At 41.3% G+C, this 21,085-nt stretch overlaps 4 protein-coding genes across 5 annotated transcripts; 2 read left to right on the top strand and 2 right to left on the bottom strand.

Annotated features, from left to right (window-relative positions):
* Positions 1-42: 42 nt before the first annotated feature.
* LOC134179287 (renalase-like) lies at positions 43-1,516 on the top strand. Its single transcript, XM_062646148.1, has 4 exons — positions 43-257; positions 378-520; positions 593-732; positions 792-1,516. Exons 1-4 carry the CDS (start codon positions 43-45, stop codon positions 1,335-1,337), a joined length of 1,044 nt encoding a protein of 347 aa, XP_062502132.1. The 3' UTR covers positions 1,338-1,516.
* LOC134180266 (lysosome membrane protein 2-like) lies at positions 1,514-10,823 on the bottom strand. Of its 2 annotated transcripts, none has more exons than XM_062647381.1 (11): positions 10,678-10,823; positions 10,449-10,621; positions 7,704-7,857; positions 6,584-6,778; positions 6,299-6,519; positions 4,327-4,499; positions 3,233-3,351; positions 3,075-3,169; positions 2,784-2,835; positions 2,653-2,725; positions 1,514-1,774 (listed from the first exon to the last, which is right to left on the bottom strand). In XM_062647381.1, exons 1-11 carry the CDS (start codon positions 10,804-10,806, stop codon positions 1,677-1,679), a joined length of 1,482 nt encoding a protein of 493 aa, XP_062503365.1. In that variant the 5' UTR covers positions 10,807-10,823; the 3' UTR covers positions 1,514-1,676. The 2 variants fall into 2 exon arrangements, 1 of the variants encoding a protein (XP_062503365.1); XR_009969957.1 differs by having other exon boundaries at positions 1,750-1,774; positions 2,784-2,999.
* A 1,227-nt stretch (positions 10,824-12,050) lies between these two features.
* LOC134180018 (xaa-Arg dipeptidase-like) lies at positions 12,051-15,597 on the top strand. Its single transcript, XM_062647079.1, has 2 exons — positions 12,051-12,407; positions 14,564-15,597. Exons 1-2 carry the CDS (start codon positions 12,095-12,097, stop codon positions 15,436-15,438), a joined length of 1,188 nt encoding a protein of 395 aa, XP_062503063.1. The 5' UTR covers positions 12,051-12,094; the 3' UTR covers positions 15,439-15,597.
* Positions 15,598-19,438: 3,841 nt separating this feature from the next.
* LOC134179286 (xaa-Arg dipeptidase-like) lies at positions 19,439-21,041 on the bottom strand (the record flags this gene model as incomplete). The annotated part of the gene is made up of 2 exons (XM_062646147.1): positions 19,439-20,582; positions 20,720-21,041. Coding segments are annotated over 2 exons (1,206 nt in total), but the record flags the coding sequence as incomplete, so codon positions are not given.
* Positions 21,042-21,085: the final 44 nt, after the last annotated feature.

The following is a 21,085-nucleotide window of genomic DNA, read 5'->3' as shown; positions in this document are numbered from 1 at the left end:
GTATGTTGCCGCGCACGACTTGTGGAACTCCGAGGTCAAGTTATGTCGGCTCCTAGAGTTGCTGTAATAGGTTGTGGACTGACTGGGTCATTTACTGCTCTCATACTGCGTCGTGCACTTCCAGAAGCAAGCGTCACAGTGTGGGAGAAGTCAACGAACGCTGGACGAACCTTCACCAAACGAACAGCCGACAGTAGTATCGATATGGGTGCACAATACATCTCTCAGACTCCAGAATACGCAGAAGCTCACAAAAGGTTAGGAACCTTGTCTGGAAAAGGGCAGACATACTATAAATGTCTTAATTTAATTAATAAAATAATTAATTAATTTTTAGGAACTATTTGTGAGGCCTTTAAAGTAACATTACGTGATAGGTTTTACTCTGAACTGTTGGATCAGGGTATTCTATCGCCATTTTGTGGTGTCATTGAAGGTGAAAGTCGTAGTGACAAGGCAAAAAATTTCGTTGCCCCTAAAGGAATGGATAGCATTGTCAACTACTGTGTAGCGGCATCAGGTCAGATTGCAACTACAGTAGGTAAATGTTTTGAATAATGAGACGACCGTTTGACTGATCATATACCTTCAGGCTGCAGTGTTTTGTATAACACTCGTCTTGAAAAGCTGTCAGTGGCAGATGATGGTATGATCAAGATGTTAACTCTCAAGTCCGAAAACGGCTATGTTGCATCTTATAATGCAGTGGTGATCACTATACCAGTACCACAGGTACATACATGCAGGGCATCTTGTGGTTTTAAAGTAATCGGTGTGCTATGCCGTAATAGGCTCTCGCTCTTGATGGTGTTTTGGAGCTGCTTGATAAGAAACCGATTCTAAAGAAAAATCTCGAGTGTGTGCACTATTCGTCGAGATATGCTGTTGCGTTACACTTTGAGTCAGATTTTGAGATTCCTGTCCCTTGGACTGCTAAATATGTGTGCGGTAACGATGCAATTCGTTTTGTGTGCTGGGACTCGAGAAAACGGAATCCCCAGTCTGGAGGTCCTCACTCACTCCTAGTGCATTCTAGTGTTCCTTTTGCAGTGGAACATTTAGAAGAAGAACGAGCAAAAGTGGAAGAAACTTTGATAGACCGAGTACAAATGTTGTTTTCGTGGCTGCCAAAACCTACTTGGAGTAGGTGTCATCGGTGGCGATATTCTCAAGTGAAGCAATCATATTCTGGCATACCCGGATATGTCACAATAGGTCAGTCTCCACCACTGCTGTTTGGTGGTGATGGATTCAACCACTCGAATTTTGATGGCTGTGTTGAGTCGGCAGTACAGATAGTTAATGCTCTCAGCAAGATGCCAATTCTATCGTTATAGTGTATGACTAGGATGGTAGGCAAGCGTGAAGTGAAATAAGCAAACTGCCAGATGAAGTTTCATACGCTTTCTTCAGTGTCTGAAGTGATTGTTTGTTTGAGTGTCAGGTACATTAGACTGTGACTAATAGTGTGTCTGCATGAAAACTAGTATTTTGAGACAACAGAAAGAATTGATTAAGAATTCAAGTGTGGTTATCATTCTATAGCTGAGTATTGCACTAGGCTACTTACTATTGCTACTAAAGGCAACTCCATTTTCTTAGACAGAGCTCATCATGCTTGTAATCAAATTCGAAAGTCAACTACAATAACTACTAAGTACTTCTATCTTCACAGTCTATTTCTTCTGTGACACTTGTGCCAGCTCTTCGTACCCATGTGGACGGCCACAAGTCCAAACAAGCAGCAGAACAACACATATGATAACAATGATTCCTGCAAGACAAATTTAATGCTGATAGATGAATTACAGGTACATTTAAACGGCAAAATATTGATACACCTAAACATTCCTTAACCACAAAAAGCATGCATTAGATGCAGATCCGGGATGTTCGAAACAAATGATTATCCACAGACCGTGCCTGGTTCAGGAGGGATTATGACCCTTGGTGTGATGGCATACAATGATGGCATACAATATCCTGAGGTATAGATATGTTTGACACATAGAATATTCTTGTTTAGTGCTATTCTTTCCGTGAACTGTGTTCCTTACTAATAGACGTGTAACAAGCTCCTCTGCCAAACCTGACCATGCATAAGTTTTAATCCAGCCTTCAGTATAGAAAGTGACCTCTCTGCATCCAGACTTATGCTAGGCAATGTATGTGCTATCAAGATCAGAAATGACCACCAGTCACAGGCTTTTGACGTAAAAGGCTGTTGGAAGTGCTCTCTCATACTCGTGATCTCTTCTGCATGTCTTGCACTTGCTGGAAACAGTAGGGACTGGCTACAAGTGACTAACTACAATTTTAGATGTAGAGCACCAGCAGTGGGTGCATCATTTTATCACTCAACAACAGCCTATGCATCTAGTTTGAATTCCCATACAAACAACTGCAAATATACAAAAAGGCAATATTCAAAGATAGAAACATTTTTTTGTTTATGATGATTAAATTAGATTTAAATAATCACAACTGTCACGGAATTTCTTAAGTAATAAACTCATTTAACTAGGCAAATACATAATTTTGGCAGCACAAGTTAAATTTGTTTAACAAAAGCCACTTAATTAATTCAGTGTGCCCAAGCCAAAAGATACAAACACCTAGACAGGAGTCATTATGATTGGTTATAAGGCATACCTCCAAGTGCTGTAGCTCCCCAACGAATACCATTGGCAATGAGATTTACATGAGAATAATCAGCAGTAGCAGTCTGGCATAAAACACAAATTTGATTAATGACTCCACCAAGTTCTCACTGAAGTTGTCACCTCGTTAACATAGAAAACTGGGATAAGCGCATCATGTATGTAAGACGTTTGACTGTAATACAAGAAGTTGTTATACACAACAGAACAGGATGACCGTACTGCAGCTGTACGAATAACAAATCATGCAATTCACGCTACTACAGTGTAGTAGTCCAAGTGAAATGTGTGTCTCATGTTGACAAGTTTGTTCCATAGAGCTACCACATCAAATCCAGACTGCAGGCAACAATGTTTCTATTGTTTGGGATTGACATCGTTGCACATAGCACACTTAATTAAACTGAAGCTGACCTCCAATTAGGGTAATCTCCACCTGTTGTATTATATTGCTGTACTCTTGCATTTACTTGCACTTGCTTCTGGAATCTCATGACCAATCCAGTGATCTGCAGATCAGACAGCCATTATAGTAGTAAATCTCACTATTAGAGAGAAGGGAAATTTCACACCGGTTCGATGTCTAGAAAAGACGAATCTGATTCAGGATCGCCTTCTCTCAGTCCACTTATGTTTCTCCTGATTTCTGGATCAGCATCCAAAAAGTATGGGAAGGAAGTATAGATTGGTGCTGAAGACAAACACAAACATTGATAGATGACTACGTAGACACTCGTACGTCATCTTTTCCACTGATATTACAACAAAGTCATATAGCCCAAACAGAAAGCTATTGGCCTTTGAAAGCTACACTGCTGTGATACTTGTTGTCTGATAGCTACATATATCTCAAGAGCAAAACACTAACTCAGTAATTGGAAGGGCCCATTAGTGTTTCTGATGTGAACCAAGCACTAAAATTAATCCAACTCATATTAATAGTGTGGTAGAGTGGGTGGTAGATGCGCATATACAGTGTACTATATATTATTAGATCTATGTACCTAAATACAGTTTCTGTCCATGATAAGCCACAGGGCTTCAATTAAATGTTGGAATGAGATAATCTATGTTGTGTAGCAATAGAAAACCTAAAGTCTACCATCCATCTGTTTCATACGCTTGACTAGATGCTGGACAGAGGCGAGTTGTTTCACTTGTCCACTTCTGCTAAGACATACCAGCATGCACTCTAGTACGTAGTAGGCACCTGTACTACTGTTCAACCTAATTCCATCCCTGCAAGTGATACTAATTAGGGCGAGTCTTCTGTTCAGTCAGAGTATTTTATTACAAAAGCTGCAAAGCAGTTTGAATCAAATCCATCAATGCTTCAATTTGTTCAGGCTTGCATTTAGAAGAATATAATAGTCCACGATGTCATTAACAGTAGACGCTGAAGTGCATTGATTTCTTCACAACTTGTAGGAGGTAATGGCCCAAATGAAACAAAAACAAAATACGGTAGCAGTTCGAATGTGCTTCCAGCCAATATAGCTTAATATTTCAGATGCCAATATTATAGATGAACTGTTCATACTGCACAGTACGTGCATGTGACCATAGAGTTACACAATGGTTAGACTGTGAATCCTGAAAGTTGCAAATTAAAACCAATTTGTCTCTTAAATGTGCCTATTGGAACACTAAGACATAATGTCCTCACCTTTTGTTGCATTTGATAGATTGAGAATGCCATAGAGCCAGTTTGCATAAAACTGGGCATTTAGCGGACACCTGGTCTCATTCCATAATTCCCATTTAGGCATCTCAAAACGATACAATGGCATCCAACTCCAGGTCAACTTGACATCCTTCTGATAATCCAAGTAAGATGACCTACAACAAATCACATCATGACTAAATTCATTTCCAACAATTAACAAATCAAAAACTACACAGCTACTGATAAACAAAAGTGTCATAAAGTTATAATTTTGTAAAAAGTCAAACCTGTCCATTGGAAGTGTCGATGTGTATGTACAAGCACCTGCCATATGTGCTTATCACACACAAGGGCTATGGCCCCAAGGAACCAAATAACTTCTGCTCGTACAAATTTACGTTAGTTTGCTTCGAAACAGTTTTGGACTAGAGTTATTAGAATTACCAAACTTACCATTTCCCTACCTTCCATGTACTACAACACCATACCTCCAACAATATAGTGGTTCACTAGAAGCTCTAGAAGCTTTGGAAGTTCAAATTTCAAAACTGCTGTCCTTGTCATGATACAATGAATCATTGAACCTTCCCAACATCATATGTCTTACCATTTGTTACGCATTTTTGCTCGAACCAGATCTGTCTAAATGTCCATGATGTTAGTGTATACTTGGTGTTAGTACCTGTAGGGTTATTAGTTTCACTTAAGCTAAAACTCCATAATCAACAGCATGTCACAACTGATTAAATGAATAGAGAAGCACATGACAGTGCTAAACCCTTGAGGGGTGTATGTAATCACATCTCATCATGTGATAATCTTTTTTTTCCATACTGAGGTTTAGCCCAAGCCATGCATCTCAGCTAAGGTTTCCAATGCATTTTTCTAGCTAAACAAAGATGCAGAGCTGCGTCTCCAGACTTGCGTACTTACAGGTAAGTCGCTTCTTCCGACAAACAGACGTGCTGTCATGGACAATGCACATTCCCCTTCGCAAATTCCTTTGGAGCGCCAAAATTTATGTTGAAGACGACAAGTTTTGCAACAACACCGCTGCCACTCAGCCACCCACACTAAAAATCCAAGTTGTCAGACTGCAGAACCACTATGCAGAAACACTGTGGAACAAGCAAAATGTTACAAGTCAAGTACAGCTAGACGTACCGCATGGTGCCTGAATCCAGCACCTTGGCTCTCTAGCTAGACACCTGGTTGTTGGTGGGAAAACATGCATGTGCAAATGTAGACTATATAAGCATAGTTTCTATGTGCTAAACCCTTATGTAAAGCAAAGGACTGTACACCATGTACAGGATGGACGCCCGATGGTCGAATTCTTGCTAGAAGCTACCAAACAATGAGAGGTGGAGCCTTATGATGACATCACATTCGTCTATTGGTCAGTAATGACACCACTTCTTGGCTATTGGTCAGAATAGCTTCATTTGCATCTACGCTAATCGAGTATAAATCTAAACTAATGCTAATAAAATAAAATATATGCTAATAAAAAGTACATCAGATGACTATTATACCCTTAGCCCGGATATCCGGGCCTCGGGTAACAATGAAAGACTTTATTACCTCATGTACCTAGGTACACTCAAATGTCTCTTATCTGGACAGCTTGGGACCAGGTACTGCCCGTATCTCAGAATTGCCAGTATCTTAGGATAAACACATTTTACAAGCAGTAGATCAGTTTGAACAATGTTGAAAGTTCTTTCTCATGTGAAAATTACACAAGAGTGAATGTACGTAGTGTATGACGTGTATATGCTCCATGCTGCATTGTCCATTTAGACGTGTAATACAGTCCGTAATGCATGATTACATGTACACTTGCAACAGCTGATTGTGCATGTTCTCATGAGTGCCTGGTGTGGACATGCCCATATCTCAGATGTTGGATAAGAGACATTCGAGTGTATGCAAGATTCATTACATAAATGCACTCCAAATTATAGTCAACCTGTAAAGATTGTCGATGAACAGCTGCAAGCTTTCATTTCTCTTCACGTGAGGATGAAACAATGTACCATCAGTCCCATTAATCATGTTGGCTTGAGGTCCACCCCAGTAGGATAGATTTGTCTTACCTCTCCACTCTACATATTGACCAACAGCATTGATGTCATCAGACCCAGTACGAATGCTACTGTAGTTTTTCCAATCGGTGTCTGAATCATTGTACTACAATTTTGAAATACAAATAATACATATCAAATAGTACATTCTACTGCACAGAGTAACTCACAACAAGACCAAACATCGCATTGGGAAGAGAGTGTGCTAAATGTAAAATCTCAGTCAGCTTATCTTGATATCCCCACAGCAACTTAGTTGGTGCCTTTGTGATGAACAACTGCTCATGAGCTTGGTCAAGTATTTGTTTCAGCATATCTAGTGTACTATTTCGTATTTCTCTGTTCATTGCACGATCAACAACACCCTATAAATAGAGTTTCACATTGAGATGATTCAAACATTAGTCACATTGTGTACTCAAAAATATCTTCAAATCCTTAGCGATTGTCTCTTTCACTTTTTATATAAACAGCAGTTGAGAACTGCACCAGAGTAATTAAAGACAAAGACTGGAAGATGGCTAGTTTACCAACTACTGAGTAACAAATCGAGCACTGCAAAATAGATGTCTAAAATCTTAACAACTCGTTGATTGCCCAACAAAACAAGAAACCATCAAGATCGTGATCAAGACCTGTTTGATAAAATAACATACTGTATTACAAACATAATTGTGATAGTGTGCATCTACCCAATGATGTGTGCAAGTGCTTATAGTATGATAATATTTCTTATAAGCTAGTGGCAGACATGTAAGTACATACATCTGGCAACAAGAAAACAAAAAATAATAAATGAAAGAGCACTGAAGTGTCTAACCCTCACTTCGCATAATGTGAACATATCACATGATTCAAGATACTGACATGCGGTAGCAATTCATTCGACTCTCTTCTTTGTTATTGTTATGACAAGATCTTTTTCGTTGTCCACAAACTCTACCGGTTTCTAACCGTCTCAATCAAATGCTGCATCCAGACAAACCCACAGGTGCAAAAGCGCATGCAGGATAATGCAGGCTTTATCTCTTGAACACCTTTCTTTGCAAATTCCTGCTAAGTAATAATTTAAACACCTCCTCATATAATTAAAAATTCATTATGTGTATTAGAAAGACTACAATATCTGTGATTAGTCTTATGTAGTCAGCCAGAGAGAAACTTCTGTTTCTCTCTAACCAGCCAAATGCAGAAGGAAAAAATGGCATAACTTCGTGAGACTATTTAATCTGTGGTGAAGTCTGGTTTGTGTTATGAAAAACTGGTAACTTTACATCATATTCATCATACCAAAAATGGAATATTGAGAGTTGTTATGTTATCTTGATCAGGATCCAAGCTTTCATCTGTCTTCTCTCGATCAAACATATAGAATGAATGCAACTTGTACTGCAGGACTGTTTGATTGTCATTGAAGGTGATATTCGTCTTCACACGAACATCTCTACGGTAATACATAAACACTTGGTAGTAATACAGTCAACATCCAAGAATACAAATCTATAAACAAATACTTCAAACAAACATGTGATAAATTATTAATACTAATATAACCTTGGTGAGTATTGTAAGTCACAGAGCAAGAAACATTACAACATACTTTGCTGACAAATAACAACACACTGTTTCAATAGTCTGTTGTCTCACAAGTACCAAAACATACTGATAGTGAACTGATTGTGCACCCACGCTCTTCAATTACTCTTAACAAAAATTGGTACACATCGAGAAAAGAGTGCTTAGGAGAGCACCTCAGCCTCTTCAATGCAAACACTTAAAAAGATAGTAACTGCTTTGTTACCGTGCATCTCATGTAAGTCCTCTAAAATGTAAAATACGATGCAATGTAAAGCAGAAATACCAGTACATGTATGTAAAACAGGCTTTCAGCATTTTACTTTTGTACCAAAAATCTCACATCTAGAAGTAGAAATATGTAAACGTTTAATTAACTAAAAAAAGTTTATGCCACAAGGTGCATTCACAGTCTTATCATACAGCAAATCAGAAGCTAAGGTGAGCCCACATGTACAATAAAACTTCATTACTGACGTATTTGTTAAACAGGTCTTAATCGATTGAGACAAGTGACATTCCTTCCAGCACAACAATAGTTATTAGAATTACATCTTTTATGGCATGTCACAAACCATTGCACATTTGCTAGATTTACATCAACAGCTACAACATAAAGTTGTCGTTGGATCAAACTTTTAAATCTTTTGACATTCATGAGAGTCATATCATCTGCAAGTGAGTGCTCTTCGTCTGCAAACGTGCGTTTGGAGGTGTAGGGTCTAAATAAAAAAGCTCATTGGGATTGCAAGTGTCTACTCGTTTTGTAACTGTTCACAAAAAAAGTTGTCTGCTGAGATCACATTAGTCATGTGGAGTTCGTGGTTGTACTACTGGTCTCTAGAAATGTTAAGTGTACCCTCACTGGAAAACTATGTTTAATTTCGACTGTGTTTGAGCCATTGCCTGGGCTGTGAAAACGACCCATCTAGGAGGTTTTGCATTTTTAGGTGTTGACCATCACCAAGACCATGCATGTTTACAACTTGGGTTTTAGTGATGAATGTAGATAGCATGCCACATAGGTATGAGTATGCTCTCATATCTTCAATAAACAAACAAGATGCATCATTCTGCACCAAACAAGTCAATTCCCAGAGATTCTATACTATATTTGACATGACACTTCTAACTGTAATGCTAATACTGTTTTAGTAGGCCCGAGCCAGTCTCTTCTTGCTCCTGTGTGTCACTCTGAAGCAGAGAGAAACTGGTACCAGACTGCTTTTTGGTGCAATTAGATCTGCTCATTTCTCAGCAGGTGGTATGGCTACTAGCAAAGGCCATGTGAACTCTTCATTCACATTCTGTGTGAAGGGTTTTCTCTTGTTGGCCAAAAACTCTTTGCAGCAGCAAATGCTTATGTAGTCATTGTTTACACACTTTCTTTTCGGGCCGAAGCATTTTCAAGCACTTTTTCTTTAATGTCTTTCTACTCTTGGCCCATAGACTTCTCTAACCATGTTACCAATGTCAGCTTTCAGTAGAAAAGGCTTCTAGTATGATTACAACATTGTGTTTACGTCTGCCGTGATCGTTACATACCAGTAAAACAACCGAATGGTTTGACACCTCATGCCTCATTTCTTTGAAAGCCTGTTTTGCAGTAGACTAGATACTGTCTGGCACACATGAGCCTATAACGTATACTGTACAGAAATCACTTGTCGAGAAGAAAGCAATTAGTAACAAATGCACAATATTATGTTACAAGTGGCGACCACTTAAGAGCTCCCGGAAGCGTTTCTGTAACACTGTCTGTTTGAAGTATTCAAAGATTGTGTATTAGGCACATCGTCCAAGTAAGTCGCACCGGAAGAAGGCAGTCTGGTACTTTACCAGTCTCTCTGCTCCAGAGTGACATATGAGAAATGGCAAGTGCGGGAAGAGACTGGCTTGAGTCTATCGTTTCGGTCCTATCACACAGCTGATATAAAGCTAACGACTGTGCATATGGTCCATTCCATTAACAATTTGTACCCAGATGACGTCCAAGATGCAACTTGCTTGGTTTTATTGCTTATAGCACTGCCTTTCATGTTGCTAGTGTGCTAGCTACAGGTCATGAACAGCCAATCATGAATGTCATGCAGTCCAAACTCGACTGCTTTTATTAGAAAGTCCGACTGAAATGCATTAACAGTGCATGCCTAACTAAACCGTTTGTGACTTAATATTGTGTTTGTTTGTTGTCAATGTGTGAAACCTGTCTTGCAATGTTGCAATGCTGTTCTGCTTGACTATACACACTGAACCTGCGACAGTGAATGTCGTACATCTCGCTCAATGTTAGTGGTACACTACGCATCAACAACCGTATAAATTAAATAACTACTAAAATCTGACATTTTTACCATTCACTATATAGACTGTACATTTAATTAACTTCATTTTGCAAATTAGTACAATGACCCACAAGCAAGGCCTAGGATGCGTACTTACAAATTTTGCTACCATTACCTATAGACGTAGGGCCCCACTACCGACAGTAAGGGCTTACTGCCGGTGATCACGTGATCAGGATTCGTGACATTGAAGAAGTAGACTTTGTAATAAACAGTTGAACCAGGAGTTTTCCACTCGTCAAACCCTTTGGACCCAGGTCGAAGTACAACGTCGGTCTCTTCCAGTTTCTGTGAACACAAATTGTCGACGAAAGTGCGACCGAAAGTTGTCTGCTCATTCTTACTTTCTTGACTACGCGTTCCAGCACCACGGGAAAAAGAAACACGGACAAGAAGACAAGAGCTAATCCGATAAGAAGAAACACAATGGCAGCGACATAACGACAAGCACCACGACTCTTCGGCTGCGCCATGGCAAACTCCTGGGCGGTTCTATATCCGGGTTCGAGATGACACGCTAATGTCTTTAATTTCATTATTGATTAAGTTAATTAAGTATTAACTGTGTTTACAGATATGAGCTTTCGAAAACCATGATAAGACTGTCGTAAAGTGTTACTTACATTTAGTGAAGAATATGTCTAATTTTTCTACTAAGAATTGATGCGCGTTCGTGAAAACCATGCAAGTCATGTGCGCCTCGCTAGCCACCCTCTTTTTAGTTACAATTTTTAGTGTAGGAGTGTGGTGCCAAGGCAGGCTGCTAAACTTTTAATTACTGGAATATCTAGAGGAGCGGTCTGCGTATCTCTGACTCCGCCCTCGGCGCTAAACGTTTCTGGTCGCACATCAAGTTGGGAAGTTTGGCGCTATCTCAGAGCAAACTTGATAGCGGAGCATTATGCTAACTAAGGTTAGAAAACAAAAGCGAACGGGGCGGTTTTCCAAATAACGTCCGATAAGTGTAGGTTTTGTTTTACCGCGCTTCGTGTAGACTTTGATATTTGCTTAGGCGAAAGTAAAATGTGCTTTCGCATCACAGACTCACCTTCAAGCGACGGCGAAAAGCACACATACGGCGATGGTTCGGCTGTTATTAAGAATGAAGGCACTTTGTGTCACGTGATTATGTGCGGGGTTCGTGTGCGTTTTTGCATCACGCAAGTTCTTTTGTATCGTAGTATAAGGTCTCCATTCGTAGAAAGAAACGGAGGAAAGTGCGAAAGACCGAGCGATTGCAAGTCGTTCAAGACGCTAATGTGCAGTCTACAACGTACGAACGACTGAGTCGCTTAGGAACTGTAACTTGTTTCATCTGGACCCGTCTCTTCGGAAAGCAAGACTCTAACAATGCGCCGCGCAACACGGCAAGCATTCGTTAGTACGCAGCCCAAGGCCCTAACTAGCAAGTCCAAAAACATTTTGAGAAAACGATGGTATGTAGGGATGGGTATGTACTTATGTCATTTATGGCCATCTCCTACATCACATTCACAACTGCTGCAAGCGATATAGGTAAAAGGAGTGTGATGTAGGAGATGGGCATAAATGACATAAGTATATACCCATCTTTACATACCCATCATTTTCTCAAAATGTTTTTGGACTTGTTTCATACATGCAACATGGCAAGCATTCTGTACGCAGCCCAAGGCCTTAGCTAATTAACGTAACTAACGTCTACTGCGCGTGCGTCAATCCGTGAAGTGGTCCAGAGACGACGCGGACGAGGCAGGGGAGTTCGAGGTCAAAGCATCCATCATGACTGATCTGAAAGCTGCTGCTCTAGCTGCAATCGATAGGGAGACAGCCAGCTTGCGCAGTCTTTCTGAAGCGATATGGGATAGACCCGAACTTGCTATGGAAGAGCACGAGGCGCACGCTACTCTGACGAAGTATCTCACAGAGCAAGGTTTCGACGTCCAGTCTGGTTACTGTCTAGAAACCGCATTTAAGGCCACTTGGAGAGGAAACGAAGAACGAGTGTGCGGTCCTAATGTGGCGGTTATATGTGAATACGACGCTCTGCCTGAAATTGGACATGCATGTGGACACAATCTCATTGCTGAAGCTGGTAGGTCACGATCTCGAGACTCTAGCTAGGGGCGCGTTTCTTTATCTCTTCTGGTCTTCTGGAAGAGGTTAGCTCTTCTGCTGAAAGAGTTAGGAGAGTCATGAGAGCTCTTGCTTTATGGCAAAAACGGAAGAGAAGAAGAGCGCGTAACTTCTGAGCCATTTTGAATGTAATTAAGTTAACACGTAATACACAGTTGTACGTACATTTGCATGCAAGTGCAATGGTTGAAAGTTCAATGAACGTGTCTCCTACTAGAGGCTGCATGCTTTGCCCCTTCTTTGTGTAGATTTTTTTGAAATTTGGTTCTGTATGTTGCAGCACCTACAAGGTTTTGCCTATGATTACTATTACTAGCACAGGCACCTCTCACACTGTTTTGTTGTGTGAGAAATGATACAGGCCCTTTTTCTTACTGTTTGTAACAAGGTGATGTTACTCTGATTAACATTCCAATCATTATTATCCGACTTATGTTCAGGTCTTCCTGAATCGAGTGTAGTCCTGAAGCTATAGAAACTGGTACTTCGTCTTGATACCTCTAGCTTCAACCTATACACCAAGACCAGTGGTTGGTGGACACTTAATGCCTTCTGGAAGTCGTCAATAGAATGGTTGCCGACGTTTGATAGAGACATAGTGTATCAATTAGTGTATCATAGTACCTATAAGTACTAATTTTTTGCTATGAGCAGTAGTGGATCCAGGATTTACCTAAAGGGGAGGTCAATGACATGCCCACACATTTCAGAAAATGCAATATTTTGAACAAATACGATCATTTAACGCAAATAATTGCATTATTTTGGTGCCAGTTTCTAACTAAGAGGATACACATTTTAAACAGTTGCTACTTGAGTCTTTATCATGAGCATTTCTGCTAGTGTACTCAGTACACCATACTGATATTGCTGCTACTGTAACACTCAAAGCTAGTACTGTACTCGTCATCGGGATGGTTCAGAGGGTCTTCTAGTAACATTCGTCTTGGTGCCTTTGAAGCCAAATTATCTATGACTTTTTTCTAGTTTAGAGGTATGTCCTTGTGGCTGTATAGTAGAATCGAGTCGTTGAGTCGGTCCTGACACATGGTGCACTGTAGCTCTATTTTCATGTAAGCTAGGGCTGAATTAGCCCGCTCAAGAGAAGCAGCTAGATGTGACAGGAGCAACGAGTAATAGATGAAGAAGACATGAAATGTTAGGGTATAGAGACCGCTGTTGGTTGTAAGACAGTTTCAGATAATGACTTCGGTAGTGCCTCTTGGTTCCACTTTTGCCAGCGTCTTACCCACCCGTCAACCTCCTCTGGCAGAGAGTCTGCTGAGTGCAAGTCAGTGCGAAGAGTTTTCTTTAACTGATGAATTATCTCTTTGGGAATGCCACTACGCCTGATGGCATTTCTGGCAAGAGAAGCATACCTGATAGAGATCATATTAACCTGATTGAAATGAGATATAAGTTCAGTCCAGCAGCTGTACAGCAGCTGCCGCTACGTCTGCCACTGCACTATCCACGCGAATGTCTCTGCCATGTTATCACCGCCAAAAACCAGACTCCCCGTCAATAGACTGCTCTTCGTTGACTGATTCATCAACGATGGAAGAGACAGCTAGATTGAGAATCAAATGGTTGACAAGCTCTTTTCCCAGCAGGTCTAAGAAAGACATGACGTCAAGGCTTCCTCTTTTTTTTCCATCTGTATTTGAAACGGAAACTAGCTGCTTGTGACACGCGGTAGACCACTGAAGGGCATGTGCAATGCATGCCAACTTGGTACATGTGCAGTACTGTACGAGACAGTGTGTACTGTACTGTGTGCATGCGTATTGGCTTAGAGTGCATGAGAGCTCTGCAAATTGCCGAGATCACATGTACTCTAAACTAGATCATATATTACTACAGAGAACAAAAGAGGGGGCCTGCGGCCCCGCCTGGATTCGCCACTGAATGAGCCATCAGAAACGGGACATTGTGACTAACTGAGTAGCATACTCATTTTTTTAGCTATGAGCCATCAGAAATGGGACTTTGTAAAGTAACGTGACTAACTGAGTAGCATATACTCAAAGGACACAGAAGCACTTCTGTTCTGCATGTGTGCATGTGTGAATACATTAAATAAAAAAGGTCAGTTGACGGCAATTTTGTGTTTAGGATGTGCTGCTGCAATTGGCATCAGAGCTGGGCTAGAAACAAGCGAGAAACCACTCGGTCGTCTAACTATCATGGGAACACCAGCAGAAGAAGCGATAGGAGGGAAAGTCAAAATGATCGAACAGGGCTGTTTCCAAGACATCGATATTGCTCTCATGGTACATCCATTTCCTTCAGATTCTACCGTCGCCACATTCATATCGGTCTGCTGTCTGAATGCAACGTTTACTGGCAAAGCCTCTCACGCTGCTGCGTTTCCTTGGGAAGGCATCAATGCCCTTGACGCGGCTGTCTCTGCATACAATGCTATATCGATGCTCCGACAACAAATGAAACCAGACTGGAGAGTCCATGGCATAATTTCTAATGGTGGAGCTAAGCCTAACATCATACCCGAAAAATCAACTCTTGAGTATTTTGTGCGCACTCCTACAGCAGCAGAACTCGATGTGCTAGCCGGCAAGGTGAAAAACATATTTGAATCAGCAGCTCAAGCAAATGGCTGTCAAGTTGATGTCGAGGAAATATGCAGGTATTCCAATGTGATCAACAACTCAGATCTCATGCAACTGTTCCGAAGTAACTCGGAGAGCCTGGGTGTGCAGTTTGATGAGAAAGAGAGGATGGCAGGGTCTACGGATATGGGCAACGTGTCCCATACCGTCCCCTCCATTCATCCATTGTACAGTATTGGAACAGATGCTTTTAATCACACTCGTCATTTCACCGCGGCAGCAAACACGGACTATGCTCACAGCAAGACTCTTATTGCAGCTAAGAGTATAGCAATGACAGCCATAGATGTTCTTACAAACCCTGAAATGTTGAAAAAAGTCAAGGCAACGTTTCGATGCCAGTTGCAAGAGGCTGCGTAGAAGCTGGCACCAATGATGTCGTGACTATATACTGAGAATAGCTTGCGTACAAAGTAGCTCAATCATTTTGTAGTTTCGACGACCATCGTTGTCACTGTACTAGGTGAATGGGCCACAATGTATATGTACCTCTGCTGTTAATAACTATACTCAACATTTCGCTCACCTCTGGCACCTTACCATAAGCGTCCACTACCAGTAAGTACATTCGACCCTGAGGGACCCAATGAAATCGATATGTAGCCATTGCCATGGCTGTGCTATACGATTCCCAATGAAGAAGTGAGGCTTGTCTGCACTCCTTGCTATTTCTTGACATCCCATCTTCACCCATATAGTTTAATTACTTGCACAGAAATTTTACTGTAACTATGCTATTGGAATCTGAAGGCTGAGGAATTAAGTTGTGCTGGTCCAGCAGCCTTTGGACCAGAGCTACTTCTAGATCCGCCTGACCAGTCTAGGAGTCAATTGTTCTTTGATTTGACAGATTGATAAGTTACCATATCTACTGCACATGATAATCAGTATCAATCAGTAAATGTGCATGCCAGAGTATTACCGCCATATCGGCACCGTTCTGACGCTGCAAAATTCGGCTTGGCGCTTGCAGCGTCATAGCGCCAGATGGGCCACACTCCTGCTTAGAACACAATCCATTAGCTTTCACAATTCATACAACAAGAGGCTGTAGTTCCACACAATTGCTATAGAAATTTCACACAATTGTATCATCTCAGACATCATAGTCTATGATATCAACAATGTAGTGTGGAAATTACAGCAACTGTACCAGTCATGTTAGCCAGCACAAGAAGAATTAAATGCTGTTACCATCGGTCACCACGAGGAGGTGTGACTGGATTTTGACCAACACCCTCACGTGATGTGGATTCTGGCCCACAGAGCCACCCACAGGAAAGAAAATCTTATAAACCATACACTCCTACCCCGACCTAACCGGTTCAGGAGGAAGGGAAAACTGTAAACTACATACTCCTGCCCCAACCTAACCGATTCAGGAGCAAGGTAAACTATAAACTTAAGTTCAGGAGGAACTATAACTACGCTTCTGACAACAGTCAGGTTGGGAAGGGAAGGAAAACTGCTTATATACAAAAAAACTCACCAGAAGGGAAAGGGAAACCCAGAACACAGTACATAACATGTAGATACACATAAGATTGAAACAAGTCGACGTTACACACACACACACACACACACACACACACACACACACACACACACACACACACACACACACACACACACACACACACACACACACACACACACACAGTGGAAGTACATAGAAATGACAGTGACTATATAGATGCCGTACATGTACATATGGGAGAAAGAGAATGCAGACCTGTGATCATCCAATAAACCAACTAGATGACTTTGTCTTCGCATTTATCTGCCAAGACTCGTCCTGTGTAGCTTTAGAGTTGTGGTAGGTGTAGAAACAGTTCTTCAACTTGTGGCAGCAGAGGGCCAACCTGCATGCCTCACAGTAAGATATACTATTAAGATTCCTACACACTCCACAACGAGGCCTGCTCCTGGCATGACTAAAGATGACGTTATGGCCATTCGTGTTACAATTGATGCATTGTGGCACACCAGGTTGCCGTGGTGGTACTGCCAGTGGCAGTTATGGCACAGCAGGTTGTTGAGGTAGCAACATAACACCAGGTTGCTGTGGTCGTAAAACTGGTGGTGGTAGTGGCATCACAACAGATGGTGGCATCGTAACAGCCTGTGGCATCGAAACCAACTGTGGCATCAAAACTGCCTGTGGCATCACAACTGCTTGTGGCATTCCCACTGCTTGTGGCATTCCAACTGCTGGAGTCATCAGTTGTGGAACAACAAACAGTTGATGCATCTCGAAAGGCTTGTGTCTTCGTAGCAGTAGTAACAACAGGCACAGGAACAGATGCAGTCATGGGACAGATGCAGTCATGGGAACAGGTGCAGTCACAAGAACAGGTGCAGTCACAGGAACAGGCAACAGTTCAGCAGCAGTAGTAGCAGCAGTAGGAGCAGATGCAGGAGCAGGAAGAGACAGCTGTGGCGCAAAACGATGTTCACTAAACATCTGTACCAGTGGAAGTGTGATAGCAGTGTGAAAGTGGAGATGCGACATCTTCGTATCGGGATTCAGCTGTTTAATTTTAAAAAGAATGAAACTATTGACCACGGCAGTGTCCAGGAAGTTATAGAAATAACATTGGTCCAATGTTGGCACTTCCTGAGCACGCCGTAGATCTTGGTCATGTGATTGAATTTATCGACGCCCCATGTACTTGTTGTAAAAAGGTACAACCGGAGGGCACACTAGAGTTTGCCTCTTATGACCTATGTATCGAGTACAAGTTTATCCATCAGCTCCTGGAAGCATGGTGGACAAAAAACCAGCCTGGCTGTTGTCATGCCATTCGTAGTGGGCTAGGCGCCCATCTCTAACCCACAGGAATTCACCCCTGAAACTCTTGCAGCTCTTGAAACTCTTGCGATTGGCAACAGAGTTTGTCAGTTGCTTAGGGGAATTTCTTCCGATTTCTACGAAGAGTTTCACAGGCTAAGATCTTATTTCCTTTCCAGGAGCTGCTCAAACAGTACACAAGGCGTATAATAATTATCAACACAGAGTTGATAACCTGCACCCAACTTCCTTGTTCCCGATCCTTGTTACTTACTCGGATCCTTCGTAAAGTCATGTCTTCTTTCTAGACAGCCGTGATGGTCTAAGTACTTCTGAAGCAGGGGGTTTGCTTCCGGTGCTTGTACTAGACTTTACAAACCAGACTGATCTGGTTGAGCACGACACGTAATGTATTTTTTTGACTCACCACAATTTGGTGCAGTTCTCAACATTGGTTGCATTGTGTTCCATGCATTTTGCAGGTTTTGGATTTTTTCTTTTCTGCTCGTCCTTCAACTTCAAATGGTACATAGATTATACAATTACGTATATTAAATAATTAATTTATAAACGCTTTATGCAATTAATTAACTTTGTATTTAACTTAATGACTTGTCTTTTTTATTGTTAATCATAGAATGTGACAGTAAATCTTGTCAAGATGGTGGAACTTGCAACAAAACGCCTGGTAGTTTCAACTGCACCTGTGCAGGAAACTTCACAGGCAGATATTGTGAATGTGATCCATCTGAGCAGTGCAACTTTGGTCTAGCTGGAACAGGGTATCTGTAATCCATTTTTTGACATTACCAAACAGCCACATGCAGGTATATCCCGGTGTCCTATGTCTGCTTATGTGTACCTAGTTTCACTGGTTTGGCTTGTCATGACAGTGTTAATGACTGTGTACCTAACAATGGAGCTCAATATTGCAATGACCTTTGACTGGAGCTCCCATGTGTAGATGGAATAAACAGATTTTCTTGTGATTATTGTGCTATTAATGTACGTAAGAGTAATGGCACATGTGAGCTGAACGAGAGAGATCGAATCTTTAACTGTATGTGTCCATTACATTTTGATGGCGAATTTTGTGAGCTTGTACTGTGTAACCGCTCTCAGAATTGCAGTGGGCAACGGCAGTTGCAATTCGGAGTACAGCTATGGTACCTAACTTAAAGCCATTTTGTGTTTGTGACCTTTACTATGATGGTACTTCTTGTGAAAAAAGCTTTCAAATTAACTGACGACAGTACTATGGTGATGGTTGTTGTCATAACAACTGGAGGTGTTGTTTGCCATTGTCATCAGCATCCTAATCATTGTACTTGTTAGAAGGTGTAAGAGACCCAACGACACAACTGTAAACGAGCTATATATGCCGTAAACAAAAATCTAGGAACTGACCCCGAGTCAGTGCATAGTTTATGCTACTATAGACTAAGACTGCATAACTAGGAATATGTTTGCAGTAAATGATTTCCATTTATTATTTCAAAGTATGCTGAAAGCAGTGTAGAGTGTGAAACATTTACGTTAAAACACTGGTGTTTAGAAGGCTCACAGCTGTGGATTCAAAGCAACAGTATAAACACAGCTTCAATTACTAGTTAATTAATCAATTAATCGTATACGCGTAAAAATTTTTGAGGTTTGGGGGACTAAATTCAATTTAAAGCATTTGGGAATATTGCAGCAAGACAGGAAATTATTGAGGGCCATGGCCCCTTGGTCCACAGTTCTTACGCTTACGCCTTTTCACCAAAAAAGAAAGTGATATGGAAGTATTAGAATCAACACAATTTTAATTAATGCTTATGCTTCAATAATCATGGATGTCTTGCTGTTTCCAGTTCATTCTGAAACGCTTCTCTTGTATCTTTCAGCAATTCAGGATTTGTCAGAATGTCAATTGCAGTCATAGCCATAGCCTTGGCAACAGTTAGAGTCTGCTGGTGACCAAAGTCACTGTTCGCTGCCTTTGTGAACTCACGAGTGTGATTGTAAGCAGTCGTGCCAATACTATACATTGGATGAATTGTTGGAATAATATAAGACACGTCACCCATGTCAGTTGATCCGGCTGTTGTCTTGCCCTTAGGATCAAATTCTACGCCCAGCGTTTGTGCATTGTAAACATACAACTTCTCTAGCCGTGAGTTGCTGATGAGATTTGAGTATCTCCCAGTCGATTTCACTTCCACCTGGCATCCTGTTGTGTCAGCAGCTGACTGAAGTATATGCTCAACTTTTGCCTTCAAAACATCGAGCTCAGCATTTGTTGGTGCACGAAGATAATATTGTAGTTCAGACTTTTCTGGGATAATGTTAGGTTTAGCACCACCATTGCTTATGATACCATGAGCACGCCAAGTCGGCTTCATTTGTTGCCGTAACATTGATATGCCATTATAAGCAGAAACTGCTGCATCTAATGCATTTATGCCTTCCCAAGGAAATGCAGCAGCATGGGAAGCTTTGCCTGTATAAGTTATGACCATGGAATCACGAGCAATGAAAACGCCATCTACAACATTCAGAAGATAAGGGTGAACCATCATAGTGATGTCGACATCTTTGAAGCAGCCATTCTCGATCATCCTGATTTTGCCATAACCACCTTCTTCGGCAGGAGTTCCCATAATTGTCACACGACCAGATGCTGATTCAGTAGCCTCTAGAGCAGCTTTTAGACCAATACCAGCAGCACAACCTGTGGCATATATGATTAATGGCCTTGATTACAATAACAACATTTTGCCTGATCATGCTAAAAGATTAAACTAAATTGCAAAAGGCTAAACGAAGTGTCTCATAAAAATAAACAGAAATAAAAATTAATATTTTGACCTGCTTCTGCAATCAGGTTGTGACCGCACGCATGCCCAATGTCCGGTAATGCGTCGTATTCACATATGAATGCTACATTGATGCCGCTATCTCCTCCGGCTCTCGCTCTAAACGCTGTATCGAGAGTATACTTCTCATCTACGTCAAAGTCTTCTCTCTTCAAGAAGCTAGTCAGCAAAGAGTGAGCTTTGTGCTCTTCGTAGTTCAATTCAGGATTAGCCCAAATTGCCTCGCTCAGTTGCCGCAAACTTGAAACGCGCTGGTCAATAGCAGAGCATGCAACACGCTTCAAATTGTTCTGCCATGTTAGTCCACACTCGCGCGCATGAAGGTCTGGAGCGCAGATTGCCACGCCTCACGAGTTAG

Source organism: Corticium candelabrum, chromosome 5 (assembly GCF_963422355.1).
Source record: "Corticium candelabrum chromosome 5, ooCorCand1.1, whole genome shotgun sequence".
Lineage (NCBI taxonomy): Eukaryota > Metazoa > Porifera > Homoscleromorpha > Homosclerophorida > Plakinidae > Corticium > Corticium candelabrum.
This window is presented reverse-complemented; position numbering and strand designations above follow the sequence as displayed.

Coding starts and splice junctions, on each gene's coding strand:
- LOC134179287 (XM_062646148.1), top strand. CDS start 43: ATGTCGGCTCCTAGAGTTGCTGTAATAGGTTGTGGACTGACTGGGTCA. Junction 258..377: donor TACGCAGAAGCTCACAAAAG/GTTAGGAACCTT, acceptor ATTACGTGATAG/GTTTTACTCTGAACTGTTGG. Junction 733..791: donor TCACTATACCAGTACCACAG/GTACATACATGC, acceptor ATGCCGTAATAG/GCTCTCGCTCTTGATGGTGT.
- LOC134180266 (XM_062647381.1), bottom strand. CDS start 10,806: ATGGCGCAGCCGAAGAGTCGTGGTGCTTGTCGTTATGTCGCTGCCATT. Junction 3,352..4,326: donor TCTATCAAATGCAACAAAAG/GTGAGGACATTA, acceptor GTTTGTCTTCAG/CACCAATCTATACTTCCTTC. Junction 1,775..2,652: donor GGGAGCTACAGCACTTGGAG/GTATGCCTTATA, acceptor TTTGTCTTGCAG/GAATCATTGTTATCATATGT.
- LOC134180018 (XM_062647079.1), top strand. CDS start 12,095: ATGACTGATCTGAAAGCTGCTGCTCTAGCTGCAATCGATAGGGAGACA. Junction 12,408..14,563: donor CAATCTCATTGCTGAAGCTG/GTAGGTCACGAT, acceptor TTTTGTGTTTAG/GATGTGCTGCTGCAATTGGC.